Source organism: Heteronotia binoei, chromosome 11, assembly GCF_032191835.1.
Source record: "Heteronotia binoei isolate CCM8104 ecotype False Entrance Well chromosome 11, APGP_CSIRO_Hbin_v1, whole genome shotgun sequence".
Taxonomy (NCBI): Eukaryota; Metazoa; Chordata; class Lepidosauria; order Squamata; family Gekkonidae; genus Heteronotia; species Heteronotia binoei.
In genome coordinates this window covers 5,347,957-5,375,833 of record NC_083233.1, presented here as the reverse complement: position 1 = coordinate 5,375,833, position 27,877 = coordinate 5,347,957, and the positions used below count along the sequence as shown (strand labels likewise).

The 27,877-nt window shown below is 47.3% G+C and overlaps 1 protein-coding gene across 1 annotated transcript; it reads left to right on the top strand.

Moving 5' to 3' along the window:
- Nucleotides 1-1,136: 1,136 nt before the first annotated feature.
- LOC132578931 (G-protein coupled receptor 83-like) lies at nt 1,137-21,474 on the top strand. The gene is made up of 4 exons (XM_060249099.1): nt 1,137-1,580; nt 14,319-14,444; nt 17,215-17,348; nt 20,810-21,474. Exons 1-4 carry the CDS (start codon nt 1,137-1,139, stop codon nt 21,432-21,434), a joined length of 1,329 nt encoding a protein of 442 aa, XP_060105082.1. The 3' UTR covers nt 21,435-21,474.
- The last annotated feature ends 6,403 nt before the right edge of the window (nt 21,475-27,877 follow it).

Here is a 27,877-nt window from a genome sequence, read left to right as displayed (position 1 = left end):
CAAATCTCCTCCATGAATCTGTCCAGTCCCCTTTTAAAGCTACCCATGGAAGCCCAGGGTTCTGGACTCACTGAAGACCTTGGCCAAGACACCAGCCTTTCTTTCAGCTTCAGTTCCCTGTGTGAAACGCTGGGTAGCCAACCTCCAGGTGGGGCCTTGTGACCTCCCAGAATTATACCTGATCTCCAGATGGCAGAGATCAATTCCACAGGAGAAAATGGCTTTGGTGGAGGCTGGGCTCCATGGTGTCCTACTGCACTTAGATCCCTCCCCTCCCTGAATCCAAGCTCCCCCAGGCTCCACCCTACCCCCCAATATAACCAGGACATTCCCAACCCAGATTTGGCAATGCTAACCTTTAGGTGACGGGATGGCTTTTGCCAGGGAAAACACAACAGAGTGCCAAAGATTTAGCAGAGAGAAAAAACTGGCATAGAAAATGGACGGGAGTCCTTCAGCCCTCGGCCCTTCTTATGACCTCTCCTCTATTTATTTCAGACTTCCCCTCCTCCCCCCCACTTAAAGACAGCAATCAGATCAGCAGCAGACTCCGGATTCAGAGAGCAGGATGCCTCCTTCTCTGTGTGGACGCTGGCAGAACAGAAGAAGGGGCGGCTGCTGAAGGGGCTCCATCAGTCGAGCTGGGAGAGAAGCGAGAGGAGCAAGCGTCCCCTTGTCTGGCTGGCATCTCTTTCCTGTTCTCTCAGAGGCTGCAAGAGGCGCTGGAGGCAAAGCGCCTCTCTCCTTCGAAGCTGCCAGCAGAGCATCCAGCCGGCTGTGCCTCAGGCAGAGTTGGAGGTGACTCTCCAAGGCAGGAGAAGAGATGGATGCTGGAAACAAAACCAGGGGCAGATCTTGAATCCATCCTTGCTGGATGCCTTTGAGTAGCTGGAGAGGCCAAGAAAGCGGGAGCGAGAAACCCAATGTGAACGAGGTTGGTGCGCTTTGAAAGACTTCTGTGGGGAAGGAAGGAAAGCCGGCAGAAGGGAAGGGGGCTGAGAGCAGAGCAGAGCAGAGCATGGGAGACTGGAGCACAGCTGGGGGAAGGCACCAGCAGGGGGATGCAAGGCACTGAGTGCAAAGGACAGAACTCAGTTGTCCCCCAGGGAAACTCAAGTGCTTCTGACTTGGCCCGCATGGAAAGTGGAAAGGTTTCCTTCCTGGGCACACAGCCATTGCCAGGTGGTATTCTGGAAGCCTTGAAGAGGCGCCTGTGGGTGCCCTCACAGTACCCTGCCAAACCTTTCCACTGGGCAGAGGGACACAATGGGACTGACTTCTTGGCCACCCTCTTTGCATTCCGCAACGGGTCGTCCTTTTTCCCTGAGGATCTGGATGTGGACAACATGGGCGACTTTGAGAGTGGCCCCCGCTATGAAGGAGAGTCCCAGAGCCAGCTGGTGAAGGCCCTGCTGATCGTGGCCTACTCCGTCATCATCTGCATCTCGCTCTTTGGCAACCTGGTCGTGTGCCATGTGGTGATCAAGAACAAGCGGATGCACTCGGCCACCAGCCTCTTCATCGTCAACTTGGCTGTAGCCGACATCATGATCACTATCCTCAATGCCCCTTTCACCCTGGTAAGCGACTGGGACGCGTCTTCCACCATGGAGGGCACCCTCTCCCTCCTCCAAGCCCAGGCCTGGCCTGCTTTCTGCAGTATCAGCAGATCAACATGTTTGGGCTGGTCTTCGGCACATTGGGGGATAAAGGGGGAAGGGTGGGGAAGGACCAATCAATGTTTTCCTTTCTTCTTTGACAGATAAGCAAGAGCTTGATGCTTTTACACCTGCTGGATAAGGCACTTTCAAGGCACTTCAGCGATCGTTTGCAAGTGGATTTTCTGAGAGAAACAGGAAAAGCCATTTGCAAATGATAAATCAAAGTGCTTTGAAAATGCATTATCCAGCATGTGTGTTGGGATGCCAGGACACAGCCAGTGAAGCAAGAATAGAAGCGTAGAGATAGATCAAAATGGGGAGTCGCATTAGCCTGTCTGAAGCAATAGAAAACAGGAGACCTGCTGCACCTTGAAGACTAAAAAAAGAACCTGTAGATAGATCCAGGAGGGCAGCTGGGTTGGTCTGAAGCAAGAGAACAAAGTTGGAGTTAGCAGGCTCTGCATTTACTGTCATTCTCATTCTCACCATCATTCTCCAATTCCAACATGCTTATGAGCTTTTGCTGTTTTTCCACATGACTTATACTATCCAGACCAAATTGTTATTCTTTCAAAGAATTCAGGTTTTCATGGCTAGTAACATCATTAGGGTTTGTAGAATCTTTCGGGATCAAGTGCCGTGTTCTACTGGAGAAAGTTTTCCTTCCAGACGTTTCGTTCTCAGCTGCGGGGAACATCCTCAGTGGCATTGCAGCCGGAGCAAGCGCTCAGACCTTCTTGGCTGCTGTGCATTGAGTGGGGCCAGGGCTGCTGGAGAGCTGCTATTTGTAGGCTGGAGGGGGTGTGATGAAAGGGCAATTGTTTTGTGGATGTGCCCATTGTTTGGTGGGGCTTCCTGGAAGGGTAGTGATAAGGAAACTGGCTATTGAATGTGACCATTGTTCTGTGTTAATTGCTGGGAAGCTTCAAACCCCTTCCAACCTTCCCAGCAATTAACACAGAACAATGGTCACATTCAACAGCCAGTTTCCTTATCACTACCCTTCCAGGAAGCCCCACCAAACAATGGGCACATCCACAAAACAATTGCCCTTTCATCACACCCCCTCCAGCCTACAAATAGCAGCTCTCCAGCAGCCCTGGCCCCACTCAATGCACAGCAGCCAAGAAGTTCTGAGCGCCTGCTCCGGCTGCAATGCCACTGAGGATGTTCCCCGCAGCTGAGAACAAAACGTCTGGAAGGAAAACTTTCTCCAGCAGAACACGGCACTTGATCCCGAAAGATTCTACAAACCCTAACAATGTTATTCTTTCAGTTTGTTAATTTCACTATTTTGCCATTGGATTCTAACTTTGTAACGTTTTGCATGCTTAACCCTACCCACAAGCTGTATATAGCACTGCTCACTGTACCCCATTTCATTGTCTGATGAAGTGTGCTTCTAGTACACAAAAGCTCACATTCTCAATAAAACTTTGTTGGTCTTAAAGGTGAGAAGCAGGCAGTTCCACTATAAAGTCCATAGATACCACGGACCATGGGCGCTCTGCAGTTTGAGTGGGTTGAAGGAAACCGGGGGGGGGGGGGGGGGGGTTCCGCCTCGTCTTTTTGCCATTATGCACACTGGGCAAGTGGTCACAAACTCTGAAATGTCTTTTTTCATTTAAGGCTGCCAAAATTGCCTATTGACCAGATGTAACGTCTTTACGTATCCAAAGTGGCCAGATAGCTTATTACAGTGACAGTGTTGTAATATTTCCTGCCTCAGTGTTTTTGGAACATAAAGTTTCCCATCGTGGTACCAAAACCCCCCTGTCCCTTTAGTTAATCCTTCTGGCTTTTTCTTGCCCTCTCGTTCTGTTTCTTCTATTAGTCTATTGCCCCCCCATGGCTCTGGTGTTCCTCTTTTCTTCCCCGACCGGGTGGTCACGGCGCTGGCCACTATGCTGGGAGGGATGATGGAGTCCACCACTTCCTCCCTCTGACTCTCATGTTGGGGCAGTCTGGACAGCGCGTCAGCCAAGAAATTTTTTGTCCCGGGTATGTGTCTCAGGGTGAAGTCGAACTTCGCAAAGAACCCCGCCCACCGGATCTGCTTTTCGGTTCATTTCCTCCGACCAGTCAGTGCTTCTAAGTTCTTATGGTCAGTCCAGATTTCAAATGGTACCCTTGCTCCCTCCAGCCAGGACCGCCATGTTTTTAATGCAAAAGTCACTGCAAACGCCTCTTTATCCCACACCGACCAGTTGCGCTGCTCTGGTGAGAATTTTTTAGAGATGTAAACACATGGTCGCAATCTCCCTTCAGAGTCCTTTTGCATTAGTATGGCTCCTACAGCTACATTGGAGGCGTCGCATTGAACCACGAAGGGCTTAAGTTCATCGGGATGGTTTAATACTGGTTCACTTGTGAACAATGGTTGAAGTTTCTCAAATGCTTTTTGGCAGGCGGGGGTCCATGCCAGTTTCGCCCCCAGTTTTTTCGCCTCCGGCCCCTTCCCTTTAGTCTTAAGCAAGTCCATCAGGGGTAACATCACCTGGGCGAACCCCTGAATGAAAGCCCTATAAAAATTGCGAACCCGAGAAAGGATTGTAGCTGTCTATGTGTCCTCGGGGGTGCCCAATCTAATACTGCCTGTATCTTAGCAGGGTCCATGGCAAGTCCCTTCCTGGAAACTCTGAATCCCAGATAATCAAGCTCGGTTTGATGGAATTCACACTTGGACAGTTTAGCAAACAACTTGTGCTCGTACAAGGTGGAGAGCACCTTCCTCACTAACTGCACATGGGAAGCCATGTCTTTGAAGTAGATAATGATGTCATCGAGGTACACCACTACCCCCTTGTTCTCTCAGGACCTCATTGATGAAGTTCATAAACACTCCCGGAGCCCCCTGCAATCCAAAAGGCATCACGAGGTACTCGAACTGCCCCATCGGAGTGTTGAACGCGGTCTTCCATTCATCCCCCTCTTTGATCCGTACTCTAAAGTACGCGTCCCTCAGGTCCAGTTTCATGAAAATGGATCCCTCGGACACTGTACTCAGGAGATCTTTGATCAGGGGAATGGGATACACGTTGGACGTTGAGTTCCCATTTATCCCACGAAAATCAGTGCAAAGCCTAAGGCTCCCATCCTTTTTCTGAAAAAGCACCAGCGTAGCATGCGGGTTGGTGGCCGGCCGGATAAAGCCTCTTTTGAGGTTTTTGTCTATGAACTTTCTTAGTTCTGCCTTCTCAGCCCACCCCATGGAGTATAGTTTGGCTTTAGGCAGCTCCTGGCCGGGGATTAGTTCGATCGCGCAGTAAGTGCTTCGATGCGGGGGAAGCTCATTCACCTCCTCCTCGCTGAACACTCTGCGCAAGTCTCTGTACTCTCTGGGGATGGATTGGACTTCTTCTACCAACACGTACATCTTTTCGTTCCTCGGGGGAGGATTAGGCCCCCAGGCCCCCAACCAGTGATGGTGTCTGCACCTTCTGTCGGTGAAGTCTATTGTTTGGTCTCCCCATTGTATATCCGGTTGGTACTTAGCTAGCCACCCGACCCCCAATACTATGTCAAAGGAGGATGAGGGGGCGATCACGAACATTTCTATGTCCCAATGGTCTTCTATCCCCACCGGTACTCCCTGAGCCTCTTCTACACAAGGCTCCCGTCCATTTGTTCGAATTGGATCAGGTGAGGCAAAGGCTTCTGCACCAGCCCCAAAGCGTCCACTAATTTGGGGGTGATAATCTCCCTCGTGCACCCTGAGTCAATTAGGGCTCGGGCATGGATAAAGCGTTTAAGCTTTTGATTTAGCAATGTCAATGGTACAAAAATAAAGATCCAGTTACTCTCACCCGCAGCGGTGCCGTTAGATCCATGACCTGCCTCCCGGCACCCCTCAGTGCAGGTTGCTCTCGTTTTCCGCCGGCTCTGTTCCCCAAGACCCCTCACTGGAGTCGTCCAAAATTATAGTATCCTCGTCTAGTACCGTCGACGTTGTGGTGCTTCCTCAAACCGACTCCTTGGGTCTGGTCAAAGTCTTCTTTGGTCCCACCGCAGTTGGCTTCAGAGTAAGGGGAGGGGCTTGAGGTTTCTCCAGGCAATTAGCCACTAAGTGGTTTGGGTCACCACATCAAAAGCATTTGCGCACTGGACTTCTGGGTGTCCCCACACTCCTCTTCCCGTCTGTCTTAGCCCCCAACCGAGCCTCACGTCCCCCCTTTCCCCCTTGCTGCAGTTGGCGTTGGAGGGCCACTCATTTCATATTAGTCTCCACTTCACCTGCCAGCTGTACCCATCCCACTAGGGTGGTAGGGCGGGCTTGCTGCAGGGCTTGGTCCAGCAGACTCGCGTTTAGCCCTCTCTGGAATTCTTCAATCTTCATCATCTCACTCCAACCTCGCACTTTGGTCGAGTGGGCCCTGAAATCGGCCGCATACGCACGGATTTCGCCCCTTGTTGCATCTTGCACAAGGCTGTGATGGCCCGGGTGTCCTGGAGGGGATCTTCATACTGAGTCAGTAGTGCCTGCAGGAACCTGGCCATGGTGTCGAACTCAGGGCCCCTCGTCTCGTACAGGCTTATGTACCATCTTCTTGCTGCACCTTTCAGCTTTGAACCGAGGTAGTCCACTAGGCTGAATTCATCAGGGAACGTGTTCCCCCAATAGTGCATGTAACTATTGGCTTGAATGGTGAAATATTCTATCTCCTCTGGGTCGCCGTCAAAGGTGGCGTCGAGTTCTTGGCCCCTCCCGTAGTCTCAAGGGGCCGGGGGTCCCTGCGGGGATGCGGGGCCTACTGGTTGCCCAGGTACCACTGGGGGCACTTGGGGTGCCGGCATGTTTGGTGGTACCTGTGGTGCTGGTGCAACTGGTGGAGCCAACGGGGCCCTCCCTGGGTTGCATATCAGCAGCTGATCGATCTGCCTCTGCATCTCTTGCGCCACAAAGGTGGCATTAGCTTGGATTTTGTCCCGTAGTTCCCGCGCCATAGTAGTCATTTCCCCTCTCACGGTCTCCAGGATGTCTGGATCCTTCGGGTTGCCCCCATCTTCCTCCTCTGACTCGGACTCAGCTGGACGGCTGTCCTCTGGTCGGGGTCCACCCTGCTCATCCTCATCTCTTATAGGGCAATCTTCCTGTTTTTCTTCAGGGTTCCCACCACCTTTGCCCCCTTGCGCCGGTCTCGACAGGATGATTTCGTGGCATGCTGGCACTTCATCCATTAGTGCTGTAGAGGTGCACGGTTCCCACTTCTGAGGGGTGATGAACAATTGTTGTATGTGCAGAGGGGATCCACGCCCCCTGACTCTCCGAGTCCCAACGATGTGCCGGGGGGGTCCGCACCTCTACTCCTTCAAACAGATCAGTAGGTTCTCTGTTATCCGGTGCTCTTAAAGCCATCCGGCTTAAAAGTTGCAAGGTCAGACGAACTCTTAATAAAGGATCAGTTCCAAAATGTCAAGCATGAGATCTCAAAATAACCAGTCCTTGAATTTTGAAACAAAGTTTGGTTTATTGATAATCCATGTGACTGATTCAAGCTGGGGATTGGAACTGATACTCTGTAACACTAGAATACATGCTTTAAAATGGCACATCAAAGGTTCTATAAACAATTCTACATTCACGTGTGAAATTCACACGCTGAGCTCCTTATCTATATTGCGACTAGCACATCCTGGGTTCAGGCCTGGCTGAGCCTGAGAACAAGTCCCAAGAGGTCTTATCTTCAAAGAGGATATTCTTGCCATCTCTTAGTAAAAGCGAAAGAAGAAAGGTGGGGGTTGCTACTTTGATGTGCCTAAGTTTAGTTCAGGGTTAGTAACAATTCTATGATCTGGATACTATAGTAAATATACAATGCTTGACAGCGGGGGGTGGGGGCACTTTCCTAGCTTGAGATCTTTGAAATGGAGATGCGTGGAACTCAGCCTGTGAACGGGTATCCAGAGTGCCTACTCTTCCACTCAGCCATGTCTTTCTCTACCCAACGGTGATGAAAAGGCACTCTGCACATGCCTTCTGTTACTTATTAGTACTTCATATGTTCGGGAGCTCAGACGCAGCATTGGCAGCAGCTTTGGGAATTTTTAAAGTAGAACTTTGGGCACAGCTCTTATTTTCTTATCATAGAGACAGTTGGTATGTTCTTGTACTTAATGTTAGAACATATTTGCCAACTGTGCTTTCTGGAAGTGGGGTGGGGGAAACGCCATTTCTGTCAGGCTTGGCTAAGGCAGAGTAACACAGTTCTGAAAATGTTACTATTTGGGAAGATGCTAAGTGATAAAATATGTGGTGGTAGAAGAACTGAGTGTGAAAATGAAACTTTGAGGGGAGAGGAAGATTTATATTTTGAAATGTATTGACTTGCAAAATTTGTATCCCACTTTTATGCCCCTACAAAGGCCAACAAGGCGGCTAATCGTTTAAAACACACATGATAACAATCATATTATAAAACAATTAAAACCAGACCCTTCCCAAACACACATCATTTAGAAATAAATGTTAAAAACAATTTAAAAGAGTTAAAATACATTAAAAATGGGTTTAATATCCATGCAGAACATTGGTTGGGAATGAGGGATCATTGGGGAAACACCAAAGGAAGGAAAGAAGTCTTCACCCTCTGGCAGAAGAGGGCAGCAGAAGGGGACAGAGGGGTTTCTCAGGGGAGAGAGGGCCAGAGCTTCGGTGCCAGGACTGGAAGTCCGTCTTCATATATAGTGATAAAATAAATATTCCCTAAAGTCTTTGAGCAGAGGGAAAGTGACATGGCATAGCCAAATTTCACTGACTGATTTTGCACTAAGCTTGTTCTGGGTGGAGAGCCCTTTTGCTCCCCGGGCTTCTCTCGATTTTCGCATAAGCTACCCCGGAGCTGCAAGCTGGCGCGCTGCTATTCCACAGCAAGTGAGATCCTCTGACGAGCGGTTTCTGCTTGCTGCGGAAAAGTGGCACACCGGCTCGCACCTCCACGGCAGCTTATGCGAAAATGGAGAGAAGCCCTGGCGCAAAAGGGCTCTCCACCTGGAACAAGCCCTCATGCAAAATTGGTCCAAATCTTGGAAGCTCAGCAGGGTCAGCCCTGGCTAGTTCTTGGATGGGAGACCACCAAGGAAGACTCTGCAGAGGCGGGGGGGGGGGGGAAGGTAAAGGTAGTCCCCTGTGCAAGCACCAGTCGTTTCTGACTCTGGGGTGATGTCACATCACGACGTTTTCACTTTTAATGGGGTGGTTTGCCATTCCCTTCCCCAGTCAGGGCAAATGATTTCTGCTTCTTGCTTGCCTTGAAAGCCCTTGCTGAGGTTGCCATAAGCCAGCTGCGGCTTGACAGCACTTTACATACACAGAGGCTTTGAGAAGGCCCGGGGCTCCCACATCCACTGAGCTCACTTATGCATCTTCCTTTCGCCTGCCCTGAATCTTTTGCCCATCAATTTCTTTGGGTGAGTTCTAGTGCCTGTGTTATAGGAGAGAGTGAAAGTTCTCTATCTCTGCTTTCTCCACTCCAGGTATAACTTTATAAATCTTGGTCTCACACACACACACACACACACACACACACAGAGAGAGAACTATGCATTTTCTAAACTGAAAAGCCTGAAGCCCTGTCCTCACAGAAGGTGCTCCAAAACCTTCATCACTTTGGTTGCCCTGCTCTGCCTGCTTTCCAGCACTATAATATCCTTTTTGAGACATGGTGACCAGAACTGAATACAGTGGTCTAAATGTGGCTGCATTACAGATTGATGCTCGGGCATTAGTATGCCAAGATGAGTAGGCACATTAGTCTGTCTGCAGCATTAGAAAAGAGAGTTCGGTATAGGGTTGCCAGCTCTGTGTTGGAAAATACCTGGAGAATTTGGGGGTGAATCCAGGACAGGATCATAGAGCCCCGTGGCGCAGAGTGGTAATGCTGCAGTACTGCAGTCGGAGCCCTCTGCTCATGACCTGAGTTCGATCCCAGCGGAAGCTGGTTCAGTAGCCAGCTCCAGGTTGACTCAGCCTTCCATCCTTCCGAGGCCGGTAAAATGAGTACCCAGCTTGCTGGGGGGAAAGTGTAGATGACTGGGGAAGGCAATGGCAAACCACCTCATAAAAAAAAAAAGTCTGCCGTGAAAACGTTGTGAAAGCCACGTCAGCCCAGAGTCGGAAACGACTGGTGCTTGCACAGGGGACCTTTCCTTTCCAGGACAGGATGGGGCTTGGGGAAGGGAGGGGCCTCAGCAAGGTACAATGCCATAGAGGCTTCAGGGCAGTCATTTTCTCCAGGGAAGCTGATCTCTGCCAGCTGGGGTTGCCAGGTCCAACTCAAGAAATATCTGGGGACTTTGGGGGTGGAGCCAGGAGCAGGGGTGTGACAAGCATATTGAACTCCAAAGGGTGGTCTGGCCACCACATGTAAAGGGACCGCATAACTTTTAAATGTCTTTCCTCCATTTGGAAATAATGACGGATAGAGGCACTTCTTCTGGGTCTTTCAGAATTGGACCCCCTGGTCCAATCTTTTTGAAAATTGGGGTGTGGTCTGAGGAGAGGCACTGGATGCTATGCTGAAAGTTTGGTGCCTCTACCTCCAAGAACAGCCTCCCCCGAGCCCCAGATACCCACAGATCACAGACATTTCCTTCCCCCACTCCTGCTTTCTGAGAACCCTAAGTGGGGAGAGGTCCTCCAAACCAGGGGATCCCCTGCCCCCAACTGAGGATTGACAATCCTGGTCCAGTAGAACCTTAAATACTAAAGACAAATGTGGCAGGGTGTGAGCTTTCATGAGTCACGGCTCACTTCTTTACAAATTTGAAGGTGCTAGTGGACTCCTTCTCTTTTCTATTAGTATACCAGCCATCTTGCTACAACCTGTCCCCTGAGAGTCCCTCTTTTGCTGTGGCTGCTGCACCCTGAGGGCCAAACTACCTGGTAGGATTTTTGACCACTCAGGTCCAGCCTGCCTCCCCTTCCCTGCAGCCCACAGCAGCTGTCATGAAAGGCATTTTTAAAGTCCACAGGGGCCCCATGTGGCTCAGGACTGTGGGAGGGGAGGGAAAAGGCTCCTTCCTCTCCTTTGTGCCTTTTTCTTGAGCAGAACAGGCCCTGAGGGGAGTCTTTCCCCCCTTCTGGAGTGGTGAGCCTACAGGGCCATTTCACCTCAGGAAATGGTGTATGTGGGGGAGGCAGGGGGCTATTTGTTACCTTAATTAATTAAAGGATTGTTGGGAAATTAGCTAGTAGAGACAGGTAACACGGGAATCTCCACCTTTGTATATAAATATGGAAGTCCTTCCCCCAGAACTCTCAAATAAACCAGACAGATATTCAACTGATAGCATTTTTATTGAAAATATAATAAAGGGTAAAAGCATATATGCACAAGACACACTATGAACATACAAATGAGAACTAACCAAGGAAGTAAAGGTTGAAGAAGGGAAATAGTGGTTTTCCGGATAGGCTGTATTTACCAGCCTTGAGGAGAGGCCTGTGGAGAGAGAAGTGACCAGCGCTTGGCCCAACTAGAAGCCGACATCAAGAAGACAGTGCACATACCGAAGCTGGGTTTAAATGTTTTTCGGGAAAATGTAAAAAAAGGTAGTCCCCTCTGCAAGCACCAGTCGTTTGTCACGGCTGGGGCCGGGTCAGGCAAAGTCCAGGGGCAGTCCGAGGTCTATAGCCAGTAAGCAGGAGGGTCCGAGGCGCCAAATCCGAATCACTGTACAAGTATCACAGATCCGAGGTCCAGAAACCAAAGTCAAGCCAGAGAGGATGCTAGAACGTCAAGGAGATGACTAGTTGCTTCCACAAAGCCTCCTCCCAAAGCTACAGCTATATAGCCCTCTGCTGTCTGTTGCCCATTTGGGCTAATTGCTGGCTCAGAGAGGCAGCCAGGATCCTGTTACAACTCAAGCATCCTTTCTCTTAGAAGGGCCAGAATCCTCTCAAAACTCAGGGCTCAGGGAGTGTCTTGCTTGTGAACGTGCCGCCCTCCTCCGATCCCTGAGGTCCTGACGGAGGCAGTCACGCACACACGCCACCCGAGAGGGCGAGGCAGGGGGGCTGGGATCTTCTCCAGCAGGAGGCAGGGGCACTGGTGCAGGTAGCAGGGGCACAGTTTCTTCTGCAGGCTCCACTTCCTCTGCAGGATCCCCAGCACCCATGACATCGTTTCCAACTCTGGGGTGACGTCATTTCATTACGTTTTCACGGCAGGCTTTTTACGCAGGGTGGTTTGCCACTGCCTTCCCTAGTCGGGTACTCATTTTCCCGACCTCGGAAGGATGGGAGGCTGAGTCAACCTGGAGCTGCCTGCCTGGATCAAACTCAGGTCGTGAGCAGAGGGCTCCAGCTGCAGCACTGCAGCTGACCAGGAGAAATGTATCTTCAGACAATATGACAGGCTTGCCCCTAAAGCAATGCCTCAGGGTATTCAGCCTGGATAGCCCTCCTGGAGCTAGCAGAAGGCAGCTGATGTGCCTCAGGCTTCCAGGGGCTGTGGATATGCTAACAGGGAGGGAGGAGCCAAGAGGGAAGCCAGCAGCGGGGAGGAAAGCGGGGCCTTGTTTTCCTGAGAAATCCATTGTTATAACATATGCATTGCCTTTAGGTGGGAGAGCCTTGTCTGCCATTCAGTTCCTTCCAGGTAGTTTTTCCCAGGCTGGCTTTCTGCTTGGCATTTCTTGTGGGGTCGTTTCCAGGCAGTCAGATTCAAAGTGTGTACCTGGAAAGGCTTTATATGAAGGAGGGTGCCTGGGCTTGCATTCTCTCTGGGTGCCAACTACCCAGCTTTGGGGGGAAACTGACTGCTAACACATTCTCCCTGCATGCCTGCCACAATCCCAAGCCAAATCAGAAAATGTAACTTGTGGTTTGACCTTTAACTGACAATCACGGCTCAATCACTGGCTGTTGAGACTCCATCCATGTATGCTTAAAGTTAGGGGTTTTTTGCCAAAATGTACTTTACTTTTGTACTTTAATGGCGCTCAACTTACACCCTTCTAAGTCAATGGAAGGCAACAGGCTTAGATGACTGTAAATATCATTTTCACACATGTTATTTTTAGGACTGCGTGAAAAATTACTTATTTACTTCCTTTATATCTGACCTTTCTCCCCAAAGCCACTTAGGTATATTCCCAAGCAGCTTCTCCTCTCTTCCATTTTGTGCTCACAACAACCCTGAGAGGTAGGCTAGGCTGAGAGGGTGGGACTGGCCTGATGTCACTGGATGAGCTTTGGAGGCAGTGATGGTTTGGAGCAGCCCACATTAACCTCAGGTGGGGGTGCTGCCAGCAGATGCATCAGAGAGGGGTTGGCATCAATCCCCTCATTAATCAAAGCACAGGCGCAATGGGTTGGATCCAGAAGTCATTTCCCACTAATGGGAAGCACCTCCATCGCCAGGCTGCCATCCTTCAGGTGGGGCCTGGAAATCAAATTGCAGCTGATCTGCAGACATCAGAGGTTGGTTCCCCTGGAAGAAATGGCTGCTTTGGAAGGTGGAACTACGTACCTGCTGAGCTCTCTGCCCTCCCCAAACCCCACGGTTCCATTTCCAAAATCTCCAGGAATTTCCCCACTCAGAGTTGGCAACCATATCCGAACTTCCCTGCCTGTTCCCGCCCACTTCCATCCACGCTATCCTCAGGGGACCCTCAGGAACAGCCTGCAGGAGGAACGGGGGGGGGGGGGATCTGGGCTGAGAGGAGAATGAGGGGAAAGTCTGCTTTGTGCTATTGTCACTCTTATAACGCAAACAAAGGGGGGGGGGTATTTTGGTATCCCAGCTGTTTGGTTCGGAAAGTTCAGGCTCTGAAGGAGACAGTTAGCTGGGATCTAGTGTCAAGACAGACTTGAAGCAGCAGCAGTTCTTCCTGAGAGGTCTTTGTCTCCACACTTCTGAAGAAGTGTGCAGGTATGCAGAAGCTCATGCCAGCTTAAAGGTGCCATTGATTTTAAACTTTGTTCTTCCACAGACTGTGGCTTTTGAGCACATCAGTTCTTGCTCGCCAGAACTCTTCTCTTCTCTGCAACTCACAGGTGGACTGATGATTTCCCTCAACTCCTCCCCCCCCCCCCCCGGCCGCTGGCGAAATCAGAGGGGCAGGCGGCCATTTTGTTTACTCCTTCTCACATGCCAGGAAGCACCACATGCTACAAGAGGGCAAAGGCCAATGTCTTTTTTGCCCAAAAGCCAGGCAGGGCTACAAAGCTGGGTGGGCATGGAGACAAATGTTACACTTGCCTTAAACAGTGGGGGGGGGGGGCAGCCAAACAATGTGCTTGCCCCACTCGCTCAGGGTGCCAGGTGGCACTCCAGAGTAGGAGAGGGGACCAAGGCAGATGCCATGCTTTCCCACCATGGATGCCTGGAAGACAGCGATAATTCCCCACTCTAGATGGGAAAACAAAGTATGGTCTAGTAGTATTTTCCATTGAAACCAAAGGGGAAAGCTAAAACGAATAAATGCAAGAATGAATGACACAAGCATTTCAGAAAGGAAAGGAAACTAAAATTAAAAGGGGGGGGGAGAATTGCACAAATCTAGTTCAGCTCTGGTACCCAGCAATTCATGCCGTTCAAAATGAACTGAAGGGTTAACACTATTATTGTTCTCATATATGCACACGGATATAAAGTTCCTTGTTTTATTTCCTGGTGGGTACAGTCTCACGCACCACCTGATCTTCCCTCCTAGGTGCGATTTGTCAGCAGTACCTGGATTTTTGGGAAACTGATGTGCCACATCAGCCGGTTTGTCCAGTACTGCTCTGTCCATGTGTCAGTGTTGACCCTTGCAGCGATCGCTCTGGACCGCCACCAGGTATGAATCACTCTGCCGCAAAGGCACAACATTAGCTCAGGTGATGTACTGAAAAGATACCTCTTCTGTAATTAGAAACACCTGTGTGCATTGAGCAGTTTACATGGTGTTATGTATGCAGACCAAAGTGAAGACTGTGATGCGTGTTCCTGCCTGGCTCACTGGAGCCGGAAGGACTGAGCTTGGGGCCTTGGGAACAATGGGCAGGAGGATCCAAATCCAGACTGCCCTGCTCCAATCACGGGCCCTGCTGGCTTGAATGACCCAATCACGTGCCTGCGCAGGAACCCTGAGTTGTCTACAGTTGGCCCTGTGGGCCCAGTTAGCCAGTCTTTGAGTGCAGCCACCCACTATGCTGTATCTAATATCACCTCCTCAATGCATTGAACCCACCATATTATACATGTATTGGCAAAATTTCTTCTAATGGGATTCAGGCTCTCAGGCAATGCATTTCTTTCAAATGCTTTTCTCCATACAAGTGGAAGTTGCTTTCTGTCAGGAACAAGACCCTTTGGTGCCTTACTGCTATTAGGGTTGCCAATCCCCAGGTGGGGGCAGGGGATCCCCCGGTTTGGAACCCCCCCCCCCGCTTTAGGGTCATCAAAAAGCGGGGGGAGGGGAGGGGAATGTCTGCTGGGAACTCTGTTATTCCCTATGGAGATTTATTCCCATAGAAAATAATGGAGAATTGATCCGCGGGTATCTGGGGCTCTGGGGGGGGGCTATTTTTTAAGGTAGAGGCACCAAATTTTCGGTATAGCATCTGGTGCCTCTCCCCAAAATACCCCCCAAGTTTCAAAAAGATTGGACCATGGGGTCCAATTTTATGAGCCCCAAAAGAAGGTGCCCCTATCCATTATTTCCTATGGAAGGAAGGCATTGAAAAGGTGTGCCGTCCCTTTAAATGTGATGACCAGAACTCCATTTGGAGTTCAATGATGCTTGTCACAGCCTTGATCATGGCTCCACCCCCAAAGTCTCCTGGCTCCACCCCCAAAGTCCCCAGATATTTCTTAAATTGGACTTGGCAACCCTAACCGCTATTGATATTGCTGGTATTGTTATCCTTGCTCTTTAATGGTTTACTGTTATCTCACTATGTCTTAACTTTGCCTTAGATGAGGAGGAGTGGAGGGGGCATGATCCCTCCTCCTTTCCTTTTAACCTTCTCCCTTCTGAGGTGGGAGCCAGAGCTGGTTTTTCTTCTTTGGCTGCCTCCCGCAAGCCAGGCGTGGGCCAGGCCAAATGACCTCCCTCTTCCCAGAATCCCTGTAATAGCACAGCAAAGCTTGTGAGGGACCAAAAGGACCTTCTGAGTAATCTCCCACCCCCACTGCTCCCCTGGAGACTGCTGCCTGTCAAAGAGCCAGCCGCCATTGATCAGCTGGACGGTGTGTGGGCCTTTATGGGGTGTGTCTGTGGTTCCACTGGATCTGGGGAATGCTGGACATGTCTGCAGAGGGCAGGGGTCCCCAAACCTTTTGAGCCTACAGGCACATTTGGAATTCCGACAAGGCAAGATGGCTGCAGCAACAAAATGGCTGCCACGGGAGAAGCCAGCCACAAGATGGCTGCCACAGCTTCCCTTCAGTCACAGCATGAGGATCCTTGTGCTGTGGGGGCAGCTGCTGCCAAAGAAACATTTTAAAAAATCTGCTCAGCCACTCAGTTCTCCATTGGCCAATCAGAAGGCTTGCTGGCCAAAAGCCCTATCTAGGGTTCCCAGCTCCAGCCTGGGAAATACCTAGAGATGTTGGGGGTAGAGCCTGAGGGGGTGGGGTTTGAGGGGAGGGATTTCAGTGGGGCAGAATGCCGTAGAATCCACCTTTCAAAGCAGCCATTTTCTCCAGGGGAACTGATCTCTGTTGCCTGTAGACCAGTTGTAACCCCAAGAAAACTCCAGCTGCTACCTGGAGGTTGAAATCCTACCCCACCCTAGGGTTGCCAATCCCCAGGTAGGGGCAGGGGATCCCCCGGTTTGGAGGCCCTCCTCCTGCTTCAGGGTCGTCAAAAAGCGGGGGTAGGGGAGGGAAATGTCTGCTGTTATTCCCTATGGAGATTTATTCCCATAGAAAATCATGGAGAATTGATCCGTGGGTATCTGGGGCTCTGGGGGGCTGTTGTTTGGGGTAGAGGCACCACATTTTCAGTATAGCATCTAGTGCCACTCCCCAAAGTACCCCCCAGGTTTCAAAAAGATTGGACCAGGGGGTCCAATTCTATGAGCCCCAAAAGAAGGTGCCTCTATCCATTATTTCCTATGGAAGGAAGGAATTGAAAAGGTGTGCTGTCCCTTTAAATGTGATGGCCAGAACTCCCTTTGGAGTTCAATTATGCTTGTCACAGACTTGATCTTGGTTCCACCCCTAATGTCTCCTGGCTCCACCCCCAAAGTCTCCTGGCTCCACCCCCAAAGTCCCCAGATATTTCTTGAATTGGACTTGGCAACCCTACCCCACCCACTTCCTAAAAAGAATTGGGGGGCATCAGAAAAGAGGACCCCACGTTGGGGATCTCTGACATAGCATGTAAACAAGGGGGTGGCATTGCCTCCACCTCCCCCCAACCGTTCTTAGTAGGAATACTTCTGGAGTCTGAGTGGCATATTCAATAGAACCAAGGTGAAAACAGCCCTCCTTGGTTAATGACCTCTATAAGACATCGATCCAAAATATATGCTTGTGGGATTAGGTTCTAAGGTGACTCCCTTTTGAAGGAATTTTTGCAAACCCAGAGTGAAAGCTCTATTAACTCTGTGACTTCTTAGGTTATCATGCACCCCCTGAAGCCTCGCATGTCCGTCGTGAAAGGAGGTGTTTGCATCCTCATCATCTGGGTGATGGCCAGCTGCTTCTCTCTGCCCCACGCAATCTACCAGAAGCTGATATGGTATCCTAACGGGTAAGAGGAATCACAAAATCAAATGTAGAGTGTTATTAAATTTCCATTAGAAGAAAGGGCAGGGGAGTAGGAATAGAATAGAAATAGAAAATACATAAACAAGATATTACATTCTGCATATCAATATACCATCAGAAATAAAAAGGCCATGAAATATTTCAGTAAATTCAAGATACAGTTAAAATAAACCATATTATATGAATATTGTAAGTTCATTTTTATACTTGTCTGAATTGGATCCTACTCTCAGTATATACAATCATAAAAAATAGGAATTCCCATCAGCTAGTATCGCTCAGAAATTCAGCCAGATATGTCCAACCAAGTATATAATGGCTCCCAATGTTTTCTTGCTTCCACTTTAGATTTGCCACCAAGTAATGAAGAGAGATAGTCCATCTCGGCTGTCTCCAATACTTTCCCAATCAGTTCTTGCTTTCTGGTAGTCCCTGGTGCTTCCACTTCTGCACAAGCAGTTCTCACTGCTGTGTTAATATGTGCCATTAAATATCTCATCTCTTTGGTGTAAGCATTAGAGTATGTGTTCAATAAAAGTAGTTATGGTTTCATTTGGATCTGGGAATCATAGAATCAAAGAGCTGGAAGGGACCTCCAGGGTCATCTAGTCCAACCCCCTGCACAATACCTCCCCTCACACCCCCAGCAACTCATGCCCCATCCCCAGAAGATGTTGGGGGGCAGGGAGCCTCCAGGACTCCTGGCCAAACTGGCCTGAAGAAAAACTGCTGACTGACTCCAAAGTGGCAATCAGCATTTCCCGGGATGTGTAAGAAGGGGCCATAAGAACTAAGCACTGATGCAACCCCTCCTGCCCTCCTTCTCATGATCTGCCTAATACTGGCACCAATTATGGTGGGGCCAATTACTGCCACCAATGATGTGGAGAAATGCAGTCGTGAGGTCCTGGAGGAAAAATTTAGGCTGCTAGGTAGGAAGGCCAGGACCTCCAAGGTAGCCTTCTCAGAAGTGCTACCTGTTCCACGTGCAGGGCTGGAGAGAAACAGGCACAAATTAGAAGTTTTAACGTGTGGATGAGACGATGGTGTAAGGAGGAAGGGTTTAAGTTTGTTAGGCACTGGGATGCTTTCTGGAACAAGCGGGAGCTGTACAAAAGAGACGGTCTCCACTTGTCCCCAGATGGAACCAGGCTGCTGGCGCTTAAAATCAAAAAGGTGGCAGAGCAGTTTTTAAACTAAATCTTGGGGGAAAGCTGACAGGAGATGAAATGTCTCTGGTTTGGGAAGACTCATCTCAAAGAGATGAAGGGTTAGCTGTTACTTTTCTACCAGGTAATGGATCAGAGTTGTCCAGAGATGGTGACAAACAGTATGGACTGTCTGCCAAAGTCTCGAGACAGCAGGAGGAAGGTTGCGGGCCTAATTTGCCTGAGAAATTTTAGATGTTTGTATACAAATGCTAGAAGTGTTTGAAGTAAAATTGGGAAGTTGGAATGTTTAGTATTGGGGGGAAAACATAGACATGGTGGGAATTTCAGAAACTTGGTGGAATGAGGAGAATCAGTGGGACACGGTGATTCCTAGATATAAGTTATATCAGAAGGATAGGGAGGGAAGGGTTGGAGGTGGGGTGCCTCTGTATGTCAGAGAGCGTATACAGTCCAGGAAGACTGAGTTCAGAGAATTAGATTCCCTTCTAGAAATGCTTTGGTTCAAAATAGAGGGCCCAAAAGGAAATTTAACTATGGCAGTTTGTTATCGCCCACCGAATCAAAAGATGACGATTATAATATGATGGAATGATTAAAACGTAAAAACTGTGTCATAATAGGTGATTTTTAACTACCCACAGATTGATTGGGTCAATATGTGTTCTGGTCGAGAGTAAGAGATTGAGTTTCTAGACGCTCTCAATGACTGTGCTATGGAGCAGATGGTCACAGAACCTACCAGGGGTGGGGTGATCATAGATTTGGTCCTAAGTAATGCCCAAGACCTGGTGAGAGATGTAAAAGTGATTGCACGGCTTGGGAGCAGTGACCGTAATGTTATTGATTTCACCATTTGTATAAATAGGGAGTTGCCCCAAAAGACCAACACAACCACTTTTAACTTTAAAAGGGGTAAATTCTCTGAGATGAGTTTTCCAGCCTGTCAAGATCATCTTGTATCCTGTCTCCATCTTCTACCATATTTGTGACCTCTCCCAATTTAGTATCATCTGCAAAATTAATAAGCATTCCCTCTATTCCTTCATCCAAATTGCTTATAAAGATGTTGAATAAAACAGGCCCCAGGACAGATCCCTGAGACACTCCACATGTCACTCCTCTCCGAGAGGACGAGGAACCATTCACAAACACTCTTTCGGTGTGACCTGTCAACCAGTTACAGATCCTCCTAATGGTAACAGGATCCAAACCACATTTTACCAACTTGTCAACAAGAATAGTATGTGGAACCTTATCCAAAATCTTACTGAAATCAAGATAAACGATGCAGCCATGACATCACCCTTGTTCTCTGTTTTTGAAGAGGAAGGCAGAGAAAGGGCAACCAATGGCACAACACAGAGGCTTCTGCAAATTTAATGGCATTTTTACATCATTTATTATCTGCCTTTCTTGTGGAGATTCAAGGCAAAAAAGGGAGATTTCAGCAGGCATAGTTGCTCTTATCCGTGCATGGCAAGCCACATCTTCTCACATTCCATCTGTTACACAGCTCTTCAAGAGATCCCCCTATGCCCTCTCCTTTTCTTCTTGTCAACCCAGAGGTCCGCAGCCTTTTTGAGCCTGTGGGCACCTTTGGAATTCTGACACAGATGGTGGGTGGGTGTGGCCACAAAATGGCTACCATAGGAGGTGGAGCCAACCACACAATGTCAAGGAGTAGGGTTGCCAGCTCCTCCCAGTCACCAAAGGGGAATGGGGACAGAGGGTGGCCAGATCCAGGTTAGGAAACTTCTGGAGAATTGAGGGTGGAGCCTGGGGAGGACAGGGACCTCTGTGAGGTACAATGCCGTAGAATCCACCCTCCAAAGTATCCATTTTATTCAGGAGAACTGACCTCTGTGCTTTGATGCAATTCCAGGGGATCCCCAGGCCCCACCTGGAGGCTGGCATCCCTATTTGACAAGGAGCAAGGTATGTATTGAGTCCAAGAGTAACTCTTCAACTTTCAGACAGGAGCTCTGTTTAATAGGACACCTTTCAATCTGCATAGCCAATCAAAAGCTCTGCTGGGCAGAAGCCACACCTGACCCTAAAAGTACAGAGTGAGCACCAGGAAAATGATGGAGGGCACCATGCTCGGGACCCCTGCCTAGAGAGGGGGGAGCAGGAAGATGACTCTCTATATAGAAAAAACATGAAAAGTTGACCCTCTTTGCAGGGCTGAAGAGGGCTGGCCTGTCTTCTTATCTTTAGAAGCTCGCATGCTTTTTTTTTTTTACTTTGAAATGTTGCTTCTCCTCTCTTCCAGAAACAGAACAATACGAATGGCTTGTCTCCCAAACTTCCCACCTCCAACTGACCTTTTTTGGAAGTACCTGGATTTGACCACCTTTGTCCTTTTGTACATCCTGCCTTTGTTGGTGATCTCCATCACTTACACCATGGTTGCCAAGAAGCTCTGGATGAGGAATGCCATCGGCGATGTGACCATGGAGCAGTACTACGCCCATCAGCGCAAGAAGAAAATGACCTTGAAAATGGTTGTGGTGGTTGTGGTGGTCTTTGCTGTCTGCTGGTTCCCCCTCAATTGCTATCTGGTTCTCATGTCTAGCAAGACAATCCACAGCAACAATGCCCTTTACTTCACTTTCCACTGGTTTGCCATGAGCAGCACCTGCTACAATCCCTTCATCTACTGCTGGCTGAACGAGAGCTTCCGCTCAGAACTCAAGTCCTTGCTGGGCGTCTGCTGGCGGAAGGACGTCTCTGGGAATCATGCCCTGCAGTCCATGTCGCCTCCTTTCAGGCATGCCTGGGAAGAGAATTGCCACTGCAAACAGGACAGCGCCTCTGAGCACACGAGGGATGAGTCCCACAGGCATTCAGCCAGGACAGACATCTCGATAGTCCAGCCAATTGTGACGGGAAGCTAACTTTCTGGATGAGCCATCTTCCTGGGCTTTGGATGGAGGGTGCCCCCAAGAGAGCAGTAAATCTTCATTTAATAGCTGAGCTTTGGAGAAACCAGGACATGGTGCCTTTTGGCCACAGAAGCCCATACATGCTTAGAATGCACTCCTACAATACACCACTTAGATATTATTAAAAAAACTTTTTAAAAATACAATTTCCAAATAAAATTCCATGCTATTCACCATAGGACCAAGGTCTTAAGTGCATCTCTGCCAAATACTATGAAGTATGATTTGGAAACTAGATTAAGACATGACTTTCTCTGTGCAGTGTCCAAGGATGTAAACTGCAGCAGACATAAGTGGTGCAGACTCCATGCATGTCCAAAACAGAGGAGGGGAGGCAGTATCTGTGTGCAGACTGGACAAGGCAGGAAATCTGGTTTGGACCCAGCCCTTGACTAGCAGTTAGGCCCTCCCCTCCCATGCCTACATATTCTGAATAATATCATTACCACACAGAAAACTAGAAACTTGCTTTTGTTCCAGACTAAAAGATGAGTCTGCCCTACCCTGGCCCACAGACTACACTGTTCTGTGTTATAACAATTCAGCCCATATTTGCCTGTTTGGTTTAGTGGTTAGTGTGTGGACTCCAATCTGGGAGAATCAGGTTTGATTTCCGACTTCTCTACATGTATCTGCTGATATGACCTTGAGTCAATCAGAAGTTCTCACAGAGCTGTTCTCTCTTATTTATTTACAGCTTATTTAAAGTTGTAATTTTTGTAATTGTAATTGTAAATATTATTTATTTACAACTTATTTAAAAGGGACAGGCAAATGAGAAAGGGCGGAGGCATAGCAGTATATGTGAAGGAGGCATATACTTGTGAGGAAATATGTGAATCTGAGCATGGCAGCTCAGTTGAGAGTCTGGGTAAAAATAAAAGGAGTAAGAAATAATAGTGATATTATGGGCATCTGCTATAGACCACCAAGTCAGGCAGAGGAGTTGGATGAGATACTCCTACAACAGATTGCAAAGTTCTCCAAGAGAAGGGATACAGTGATCATGGGAGATTTCAATTACCCGGACATCTGTTGGAAGTCCAACTCTGCTAAAAATGAAAAATCAAATAGATTCATTTGTCTTGCTGACAACTTCCTTTTCCAGAAAGTGAAGAAGGAAACAAGGGGATCTTCTATCTTGGATTTTATTCTCACCAACAAGGAAGAATTGATTGAAGAAGTGGAAATAGTGACCATGTGATTTTGGAATTTACAGTTTTAGTGAAGGGAAAAGCTATATGTAGTCAGACTTATAGGTTGGACTTCAGAAAGGCAAACTTTGATAAACTTAGAACTATGCTGGGTAAAACCCCATGGTCAGAAATGCTTAGGAGGAAGGAGGTTCAGGAGGGGTGGGAGTTCTTAAAAGCAAAGTACTGAAAGCGCAATCATAGACGATTCCTATGAGAAGAAAAAATTGAAAAAGTCTAAAGAAGCCGAAGTGGCTCCATAAACAACTCTCAAAAGACTTGAGAAATAAAAAAGACTCCTTTAGGAATTGGAAGGAGGGTCTTATAACGAAGGATGAATATAAACAAATCACCAGTAGAGAAAAAGTTAGGAAAGCTAAAGCTCAGTATGAGCTTAGGCTGGCCAAAGATGCTAAAAACAACAAAAAAAGGTTTCTTTCCTTATGTTCAGAGTAAGAAAAAGAGCAAGGACATGGTAGGCCCATTGCGAGGGCAGGAAAGTGAAATTGTAACGGGTAATGAAGAGAGGGCAGAACAGCTCAATTCCTGCTTTTCCTCAGTCTTCTCTTCTGAGGGAAACGCTGCTCAACATGGCAAAAACAGAACATATAATGAGGGTATGAGGTTCCAGGATCAGCATAGGGGTAGTACATAAAGACCTAGTTTCTTTAAATGAACTAAGTCCTCAGGGGCAGATGAATTGCATCCAAGGGTTTTAAAAGAGCTTGCGGATGTAATTTCTGAGCCTCTGGCTATTATTTTTGAAAATTCTTGGAGAACAGAAGAGGTGCCGGAAGATTGGAGGCGGGCGAATGTTGTCCCCATGTTCAAGAAGGGGAAAAAAGACAATCCAGGTAACTACCGACCTGTCAGCTTGACGTCTATACCTGGAAAAGTTTTAGAACAAATTATCAGTTGGTCCTGGAACATTTAGGAAGAATGGATGTGATTACTAAGAGCCAGCATGGTTTTCTCAAGAACAAGTCATGTCAAATTAACCTGATTTCTTTTTTTGAGAAAGTGACTCCCTTGCTGGATCAGGGGAAAGCTGTAGACATCGTTTATCTTGATTTCAGTAAGGCTTTTGATAAGGTTTCACATACTATCCTTGTTGACAAGTTGGCAAAATGTGGTTTGGATCCTGTTACTGTTAGGTTGACAGATCGCACCCAAAGAGTGTTTGTGAATGGTTCCTCATCCTCTTGGAGAGGAGTGACAAGTGGAGTGCCTCAAGGATCTTTCCTGAGACCTGTTTTGTTCAACATCTTTATCAGTGATTTGGATGAAGGAACAGAGGGAATGCTTATTAAATTTGCAGATGATACTAAATTGAGAGGGGTTACAAACACAGAAGAAGACAAAAACAGGATACAGGATGACCTTGACAGGCTGGAAAACTGGGCTAAAATCAATAAAATGGATTTTAACAGGGATAAATGTAAAGTTCTGCATTTAGGTAGGAAAAATCCAATCCATGGTTATAGAATGGGAGAGACTTGTCTTAGCAGTAGTATGTGCGAAAAGGATCTAGGGGTCTTAGTGGATCATACACTGAACATGAGTCAACAGTGTGATGCGGTGGCTAAAAAGGCAAATGCAATTTTGGGCTGTATCAACAGAAGTATAGTGTCCAGATCACGTGATGTGATGGTATCAGTAATTGTACATGACAACCCGTGCAGTGGGTTTGTGGGGGACATCAGTGGTCCATCCCCTTTGCTCACTTGGCTCCTCTTCATCCAGTTAGGGATACATGCTGGGCAGCTTGCTCCACTGGATCAGGGCCCCCTGGGTTGGCTGAGAAATGCAGAGATTTCCATTCCTCCTGACTGAAATTCTGGCTTTTTTCTTTCTTGAAAAACTCATTGTGAGATCTTTCACTGTGACTCGTAACGTTTGCCAGTGGATATTTTTACCCACAGAAGATTAAAGTCATTTCTAATGAAAAACAGTATTTTAATTTTCTCTTCTTGGATAAGCCACATGTTCTGGAGAGTGAAGGGTGGGGTACAAATCCAATTGTCTTCTCTTCTCCACTCTGCATGACTTGGAAAGGCTGTCAGTTGCCATTCATTGTTTCATGGGTAAATTAGGGTTAGGGTAAGGAAGCCACTGTTGAGCAAAGGAAACTCTGCTATCCATTTGTAGAAGGTTCAATAATTCTAAGAACCTATTTCAGGAGTTGACACCACCCTACAATTCACAGCCCACATTTGTACACAGAAAACTGCCTTATACTGAACCAGACCCTTGGTCCATCAAAGTCATAATTCTCAGGCTGGCAGGGGGTCTCTAGAGTCTCAGGCTGAGGCCTTTCACATCAACTGACCCTTTCAGTTGCTGGGGATTGAACCTGGGACCTTCTGCATGCCAAGCAGATGCTCTGCCACTGATTTATGAGTTGGATCCTGTTGGATAATAATGATAAGTTAAATGTACCTACATGGAGTCAGATCATCTTTGTAATTGGTTTGAGCAGCATTTTTCCCTTTACTGGGAAATGTAGAGAATCAGGGATACTGTGTAAAGGCTTCTGTGCTTCCAAGGCAAATGTTTTGTTTTGTTTGGGTTTTTTTTTTTACATTTAACCAAACAGGTTATGGGCCAAAGGTCTATCAGAAGCTTAGATTAAGCTTAATGTTTAAGGAAGTCTTTGATTAGCAGATCCTTATTTTTTAAAATATTTAAAAATTCTCAATTGTTCTTCTCCATGTTGCTGTGATAAGGTTGACTGAATCAACTACATATTTGGAGATCCCAACATTTATTCCTGAGAACTATAGAAACTGGCTTAAGGGATTTCATATGCTCCTTCAAGCAAAAGGAGCTGCTGGGATGCTAGAAGAAGACAAACCCACAGAGAAAGGCAAGGAACTGGACTCTTGGATAATCAAAAATGGGATGGCAGTGAGACCTTTATGCCTGGAAATTCCTAGACAGCAAAAGAAATGCAAGAGTCTAAAAGAGTCTTTTGGCTTTGTAGTATTAAATCACAAGGGGTATGGATAAGAAAACTTTGCAAAAGAAGGTTACATGACAGAAAAAATGGTAGAAAATATACATCTGAACTGAAGCAGGTGTTTGAAAATCTAGCAATCTGTGGCTTTAATCTAACGGATCAACAAAAGGCAAATTTTATACTTTAGAAGTAATCAGCAAACAAAGCTCTTTTTCTCTATTACAAAGACTTCAACTGTATCCTGCTCAATCAATCTTATTATAGTCCAACTTGACATCATTAACAATAGGGCATTTCTCAACTAATTATCACATTTCTTTTGTGGGCTTCTATCAGCTCACTATATGTGATAGAAACCAGAGTTGTCATACCACCTTCCTTGGCCAACTTATTCCAGGAGCTCTTTCCCAAAGATATTGGCATCTATGAAACAATATTAAATAAACTATCATTCAAGCCTTTTAAGCTCTCTCTACACAACCACACATATTTTGGACCTTTTGACTACTGAAGAAGACAATGCTGATTCAGGTTGATTTTACACAAACATTTTGCTCTGGTTTGGCATCCAAAATGCAGTGGGATTTTTAGATTATCCACATTATGTTTGTCCCTAACTGTCCCTTTCTGGGTTTTCCTGTTCTTTGTTCCATTATTTCCCAAACACAGTTTGATTTTGTAAGATTGACCTCTGTGGGTTGGGAAACCCATGGAGATTTTGGGGATGGGGCCTGGGGAGGGCAGGACTGGGGGAAGGGAGGGGTCTCAGTGGGGTAAAATGGCATACCAGTTATAATGGCGTGGGAGCCAGCATGGTCAGGGGTTAAGAGTGGTGGACACTAACCTGGAGAACCAGACTTGACTCCCCACTCCTCCTCCACATGCAGCCTGCTGGGTAACTTTGCCCAGTCACAATTCTCTCAGAATTTTCTCAGCCCCAAGCACCTCACAAGCTGACTGATACAGGGAGAGGAACAGAAAGGCAATTGTAAGCTACTTTGAGACTCCTAAGGGTAGAGAAAAATCAGGGTATAAAACCAGCCATTTCCTCCAGGGGAATTGATCTCTGTAGTCTGGAAACCACGTCCAATTCTGGGAGATCTCTGGGCCCCACCTAGTTTGATAAACTCTGTTTGGAAAGGCTGTGGTCAAAGTGCCCTTGTGTGCTGTACAGATGAAAAGGTACACATTTCTAAAGGTTTGCCCATATTGTTGCCAATTTCCTTGACTCACTCTCTGCAGCTAACATTTCCCTCCTCAACACCATTAGTTGTTGTTGTTTTTTGAGGCTTAACAAAGAAATAATAGTTGCTAGATTGCTAAAGTATTACAATGATCTATTTCCACATTCTGCTAGTTCCCATGAGTGCCCAACTCTCGTTTTAACAAAGTAAGTCTCTAGCCTCTTTCACTGTGAAGAGGTGCATATTGTATCCTTTGGAACTTTGTTCATATTCTAAAGACACATATTCGTTGAACAAATGTTCCATGTTATCAGCATACCTGCTTAAAAATTACAGATAAATTGTCTTGCCAGCATTATGCAATTTTCTTTCTTCCAGCACTCACTCAGTTACTCTGCAGAAGCACTACTGGAACATTTTGTCCCCCAAAAGAGTATGTAGTTAATAAAGCTAGTTACAATTTATTCAAATGCTTTTGTGATCTACCAGCACCTGATGGATTAAAGTGAATTATTTAAACTGGAAGGACAATTTGAATCTGCAGTCTGGCAGTTTCTTTGATAAAATGAATGCCATTATCTTTTCTATCCAATTTATGCCTGCATTTATACAGAAAAGAGCAACCAAACTGATGGGGGGTATTTGCATCATTTTCCATTAACAGAAATGCTAAAGCATATTGAGATTTTTTTAAGTTAAGAAAAAAGACAACTAGTACGATAGAGGTTTGTGAAGTTACGGATGGGATGGAGAAAGTGCGGGAGAGACATTTTTCTTTCTCTCTCAAGGGTCTAGATACTGGTGTCACCCAAATAAAGAGATGGGCTGAGCATCCAGGATAGACAAAACTGTTCCTCCATGTGAAATATGTTAACTATATGTTAACTGCCACCAAAAACAGTGATCACCATTGGAGGCTATTGTCTAGAGGAAGCTGTTGGCCACTGGATCCTCCACGTTCAGAGGATGTATCTCTAAATATCAATAACTGAATTAAAATTGGGGGGGAAGTTTTAGCTTTCATCCTCTCTTTTTAAAGTTTTTGGAGTATCTGACTGG